The sequence below is a fragment of the Clinocottus analis genome, unplaced genomic scaffold, assembly GCF_023055335.1.
Source record: "Clinocottus analis isolate CAN_PGR_092001 unplaced genomic scaffold, fCliAna1.0.p SCAF_19, whole genome shotgun sequence".
In the NCBI taxonomy this organism is placed as follows: domain Eukaryota; kingdom Metazoa; phylum Chordata; class Actinopteri; order Perciformes; family Cottidae; genus Clinocottus; species Clinocottus analis.
This window is the reverse complement of record NW_027175920.1, coordinates 12,787,515-12,793,353: the sequence shown is the minus strand read 5'-3', so window position 1 is coordinate 12,793,353 and position 5,839 is coordinate 12,787,515. Positions and strand designations below refer to the sequence as shown.

Below are 5,839 nucleotides of genomic sequence, written 5' to 3'. Positions count from 1 at the left end.
CTTGTGGAGCGCGTCACATCCTTTTCTGAGGAGAGATTAAAAATAGCTTGGGCCTCATCACCCGCAGGAGCGTTGCAGAAATCCCTGCCCTGCAGTCGTTGCATTGAAGGCGCGGTTGTGCCAGTCCAACGTTCTCCTCTCGATGCCTCTTCCCTGCACTCGTCTCCCACCCTCCCTCTGACAAAACCGAGCATGAGTTATGTTGGGGCTGTTTTAAAGGCCCGGGTGACTTCTGCTTTGTCTCTCAGCAACGGCCACAGAAGCGGAGCGGACAGAGGAGGCCGCGCTGCTCATTAGCATGTTGTAAAAACCCCTGAGCTCAATGGAAACCAATACAATGGAAGGAGCCGCAGAGAAACGAGCCTCAGAGACCACAGAGGCGATTCTTGCTTTTTATTTGTTTTAGTAATATAGAGAAATCTTCTTTTTTTTTGTCTGGCTTGCCAAAGGAAGAAGTTTTTTTTTGCACCCTTGAACCTTCTCTCTCCTGCATTGTGCCCGCGGCCCGAGAGCGAACTGGAAGAGCTCATGAGTAACCAAACAGAGGCTCTGTGACGCACATGCAGAAGAGAGGATGCCATCGAGGTTGCCTGGAGGGGGAACAGACAAAGTTGAAGGCAGTGATAAGGCAACCATAGCTGGGTATTGTCAGTCCATTGCCGTGGATACGGTGGTATTTCTCTTTGTCGGAGCCGTTGCCCCTCTGAGGAGCAGCAGATTGAGCCGGAGGGAGTCGTATTGACTTGGAACAGAGTGATGATGCCAGCGGTGGAAGTATTCACCCTCTAGCACTCTACTCAGTACAATAGTTATAATCTTTTTCGATTATTTTTTAAATTTTATTTTAAACACTTGAGGGCTTTTTGAATTTAACCGAATCATCTTTGAATGTAGGCGGTACCCACCAAGTGTTAGTGTTCCAGTTGAACAGTTTCTTTGAAATCATATTTCGTTTTACTTTAACTTAGGATGCCGTTAGACTGTACGTCTCACATACATTTGTTACATCCCCTTTTTTACCGACGAGATGGGGGGGGGGGGGGGTTAACACAGGTAAGCCAAAAATAAGGGCAATGAAGCAAAAAGTAACAGTTTTTAAATCAGTTTGTCACACAGGGGGTTTGTGAACATAAAAGGTGGGAACAATTGGGACAGTTGTGGTTGTGCCAACTAATAGAAATCAAGAAAACAAAACTGGGCCTGGCTATCTACCTCTGTTCACAAAAACAAAATGGCTTCTCAAGATTCTCTAAAAACTGATAGACCAAAACAGAGCGAGGGAGCACCGACCGAAGAGGAATTGGTGAGCAGCAGTCGTTCATTGAACAAGTCCACCTACCAACACCTGTGGAGTTGAGTTGATGACTGCAGGTTTCACAGACAGTAAAATGAACGGCTCAGGAGCCAGTGGGAAACCAAAGTGCTTTGTCATCCAAATGAGATTAAAAACAATGCCGCAAGTCCCAGTCCATGCCGGGGTCTCTGTACAAGTGGCCTGTTAATACAGTAGCTTTGTATTAAAGAGCAGGCGACCACACTTTGTCTCAAGGTGACACATATTGGATTAAAATTACGTCACCCTAGTCTAGAGTTATGGAGGTCTGTGTCGTTAAGGCAGCCATTCAAATATTGTCAGTATAAGTGTAACGCATGAGTTGGTGTTGTGTGCAGCTAAACAGAGTCAGAGAAATTGTAGATAGTTATTCCATTTATTTTTTGCTACCGCGGGTTGAGGTTTCCTTTTGTGCCTATGCTGACATCGGCACGTTACTTCCATATCACTTTTGCTGCATTTAAGGAACTATATAAAATTTGGAAGATATAATCTGCGGAAGAGTCTAGAACTACAACATCATCCTCAGACAACTTGCATAAGTGCACACCACGTATGGACAAACAAGGTATTTGTAATGACTTTGTGATGGATACAATCATAACGAGTTCAGAGGCACACACACACGGTTAAACGTCATAACCCACTCGTCCCACTCCCAAATTAGAACTAGGGAAACCAAAGTATCAGTAAACGGTTTTATTTAAAAACAATGTAGGTAGACACAAACCAAAATGTAACTCTTGCGTGGCCCCTCACACCTATTCCCATTGTTGGACCTGGCGGCCGTCTGAGGCAGTGGCATTGCTGGCTGCCATGGCGTTGCCGCTGTCAGAGGCCATGGTGCCGCCGGAGAATGTGGCGCTGCCCGTGGCTTTGTCGGCAGCCAAGGCCCTGGGGTTGCCGCCGTCCGAGGCCGTGGAGTTGCCGCCGTCCGAGGCCGTGGAGTTGCCGCCGTCCGAGGCCGTGGAGTTGCCGCCGTCCGAGGCCGTGGAGTTGCCGCCGTCCGAGGCCGTGGAGTTGCCGCCGTCCGAGGCCGTGGAGTTGCCGCCGTCCGAGGCCGTGGAGTTGCCGCCGTCCGAGGCCGTGGAGTTGCCGCCGTCCGAGGCCGTGGAGTTGCCGCCGTCCGAGACAGTCGCGTTGCCGCCGTCCGAGACAGTCGCGTTGCCGCCGTCCGAGACAGTCGCGTTGCCGCCGTCCGAGACAGTCGCGTTGCCGCCGTCCGAGACAGTCGCGTTGCCGCCGTCCGAGACAGTCGCGTTGCCGCCGTCCGAGACAGTCGCGTTGCCGCCGTCCGAGACAGTCGCGTTGCCGCCGTCCGAGACAGTCGAGTTGCCGCCGTCCGAGACAGTCGAGTTGCCGCCGTCCGAGACCGTGGAGTTGCCGCCGTCCGAGACCGTCGCGTTGCCGCCGTCCGAGACCGTCGCGTTGCCGCCGTCCGAGACCGTCGCGTTGCCGCCGTCCGAGACCGTCGCGTTGCCGCCGTCCGAGACCGTCGCGTTGCCGCCGTCCGAGACAGTCGCGTTGCCGCCGTCCGAGACAGTTGCGTTGCCGCCGTCCGAGACAGTCGCGTTGCCGATGTCTGAGGCCGTGCCATTGCCGCCCACACCGTCACTGGATGTCAGGTTGCTCCTTTCATTTGTGCCATCAACAGGCAAACAAGAGCCTGTGGACAGAGAAGTTGCATTTAATCAAATGTTTCTTCTGGTTGATGTCACATGAGACAAACTTGTTGGAGCTAAAGAGCAATACAGGAATTGCATAACTACCATTTGCTATACTCCAGCATCACATGTTTCAATACAACAAGCTTCAAACAGAATGAAGATAAATACCTTTGGTAAGCAAGACAGTCAGCGCACAAACAAGCAAGGCCCAAAAAGCTGCCATGGCTTCAGTCAGCAACAGAAGATGTTGCCTGAGCCACATGGCAGGTTAATAAGCCCATTGAGCAGGTGTCCCAGCTGTTGCTCATCAGCTCTAATTGTCTCTCTCTTGGAGCTCGTTTAGATTCATTCCTTCCTGTGACAAATGTTATACAATCGATCCAATCATACAACTCTGAGAATGTTGTGTTTTAATCATGTTTTTTATCACTTAAAGCTCCAGAAACATAGTGATAGCGAGATGAAGCTTCCTGAAGCTTTGAGGCTTCCATATAATTGGTTTGCTCATGGGCCGAAGCTTCATGATGCTTCATTTGCTCTACTGCTCCACCAAGTGGACAAAACGTGTAAAACAGACAGCGTCATCATAACGACACCATGTGTGAAGCTTTGAATTTAATAAATGAACGAATGATGTTTGAGATGCCAATACATCAATTATTAACTTATTAATATTGTGTGTCTGTCTTTATGATATAATGGCTCGGTCAAAAGGGAAAGTGGCAACAAATTGAGTAGAGGGTTGTGATGTGTTTTATTCATGTTCCATAAAAAAAAAAAAGAATTTTCTTGCTTTATAAGCAGGTGATAATAATAGTTTTCTGAATCACCGAACAAGCCTCGTTATGCACTTCACCAAAATTTACTTGGATTACTCAACAGGCGCTTCGAAGCCTCGAAGCGAAACCCTCCTCTTCAGACAGGTAGTAGCAATAAAGGTTGTATTTGAGAGGATAGAACAAAAGATAAACAACCCAACACACACTGACGACTTTGTTGAAGAAGAGTATTTCTGGCCAAAACTATTTATTATGATGTTTAAAAATCATAAAGCATCCATTGAAGGCTGGAGCCAAACTCCAACACTTAAGATGTTGACGAGGTGGTTAACCTTTGACCTCCAGAATCGTCAAAGCAGACTGCACCAGAGAGTCAATCTTAGATTTTGTTGTCCTGACAGCTTGTGATTGTGTCTTATGTTCTACTTTCAAGGACTGTATGATGAAAACTAGCATGAATCATCTTAACACCAACAACCACTTGTATACCAAGAGATTATAATGGACCAAAGCTGCCAGCAGGTGTCACCACTTTGATAAATAATAAAGTCTGACGCACATTAGTTCAAATACAAAATATTTATTGACATCTCCATATATTATATCGTATATACACATACAGGACTGATACAATTAGTTCTCGGTAACAAACCAAGACCAAAGCAAAGTCCTCTTGCAAGCCCACGTTCTCAAAGTCTCTGAAGGCATTGGTCTCAGCTTCACACTCACCAGCAGTCTTTGTCCCTCGTATGCCTTTGCAGGACTTGTGTTGCTATCTTTTTTCAAACAACAAAAGCTTTCAAATGCTGAGTCGATTGCAACACCATCTTTCCATTGCCCTCCCCCCCCGAACAACAGCAGTGGTGGAGGAGCAGCTCATGGTTTAGGCTCCCCGTCTGCTTGGCTGGGAGGAGGATCCATCAGGTCCTTGAAACCCAGTTTGGCCAGAGGCTCCTTGGCCATCAGCTGACTGGAAAAATAAAAACACAAAAAGATAACAAGGACATTAGCGCGTTTAACTCTATTGAGTCAGCGGACATGAAGGATCACAGGTGGCACTTCTCACTTGTCCATGCGGCATTCCAGGTAGTGTTTGGACTGCAGCCGGCACAGGGAGTTGTCAAACTTGTTGTCCCTCAGGCACTTCATGAACGTCTCCTTAAAGGCCTTACACTCTCCTGAAACGACCCACAGCCACATTATTAATGCGTTGAATGAATGTCCTCCGTGTTTGCTTATCTTGCAGTGGTTATTGATGACCCCCTTCGTGACATAATCAACTTTTAAGACATATTTAGACCCAAATCAACCTGAAACTGACTCATCTTTTTTATTCTTGCAGCGTCAATACTTATGGGAATTATTTTATGGGAAAATATCTTACAATGTATCAGCAATGTTTTGTCCAAAGATTTTGCAGTATTTGATGAACATTTTGTACTTGGATTCTTGAGCTATGGCAGAACATTTGAGGAAATATGCTTTTACAACAAAAAAGCCCATATGAACAGTACTGGGAACCATTGCCTTTGATATATATCTATATTGGTAATCAAAGTTGGTCCTCTATGTATTATTGATGGGTTTTTTTCAATTTTTTAGTCTTTTTTTCTTCTTGTATTCTCTGCGGTTGCCCCCGGTGTCATGTTAGTGTCCCAGAGCTGAGCAAGACACCTCTAGATTAAAATATAAAACACACACACACACACACACATATATATATATATATATATATATATATATATATATATATATATATATATATATATATATATATATATATATACACACCGACTCAGGCAGTCGGTGTCCTCGCTTACCAAAATGATCCAGAGGAAACGAGCCTTTATCGGGAGCGCGAGGTTTAAAACTCTTCGTCCCGAAAGTCATGGCGGTGGACATTTTGTTGTTGTTGCTGTGTTTTTTCTTTTAAAATAATAAAATTATGAAAAAAACACTGTAAAGTACTACAAATACGAAGACCTCAGCAACACAGTTCGTGACCGTGTTTGTCGCGTGATGATGACGTAGAGCAAACAGACATCAGCAGTCGAGTCGCA

General features: G+C 46.1%; 2 protein-coding genes across 2 annotated transcripts; both read right to left on the bottom strand.

Moving 5' to 3' along the window:
* Positions 1-2,094: 2,094 nt before the first annotated feature.
* Positions 2,095-3,223, bottom strand: LOC137789733 (circumsporozoite protein-like). The gene is made up of 2 exons (XM_068583499.1): positions 3,169-3,223; positions 2,095-2,999 (listed from the first exon to the last, which is right to left on the bottom strand). Exons 1-2 carry the CDS (start codon positions 3,221-3,223, stop codon positions 2,095-2,097), a joined length of 960 nt encoding a protein of 319 aa, XP_068439600.1.
* Positions 3,224-4,343: 1,120 nt separating this feature from the next.
* cox19 (cytochrome c oxidase assembly factor COX19) lies at positions 4,344-5,795 on the bottom strand. The gene is made up of 3 exons (XM_068583724.1): positions 5,600-5,795; positions 4,846-4,957; positions 4,344-4,749 (listed from the first exon to the last, which is right to left on the bottom strand). The coding sequence occupies exons 1-3, from the start codon at positions 5,679-5,681 to the stop codon at positions 4,656-4,658; spliced, it is 288 nt and encodes a 95-aa protein (XP_068439825.1). The 5' UTR covers positions 5,682-5,795; the 3' UTR covers positions 4,344-4,655.
* Between the last annotated feature and the right edge of the window lie 44 nt (positions 5,796-5,839).

Coding starts and splice junctions, on each gene's coding strand:
- LOC137789733 (XM_068583499.1), bottom strand. CDS start 3,223: ATGGCAGCTTTTTGGGCCTTGCTTGTTTGTGCGCTGACTGTCTTGCTT. Junction 3,000..3,168: donor GACTGTCTTGCTTACCAAAG/GTATTTATCTTC, acceptor CTCTGTCCACAG/GCTCTTGTTTGCCTGTTGAT.
- cox19 (XM_068583724.1), bottom strand. CDS start 5,681: ATGTCCACCGCCATGACTTTCGGGACGAAGAGTTTTAAACCTCGCGCT. Junction 4,958..5,599: donor GTTTCCTCTGGATCATTTTG/GTAAGCGAGGAC, acceptor GGGTCGTTTCAG/GAGAGTGTAAGGCCTTTAAG. Junction 4,750..4,845: donor CTGGAATGCCGCATGGACAA/GTGAGAAGTGCC, acceptor TTATTTTTCCAG/TCAGCTGATGGCCAAGGAGC.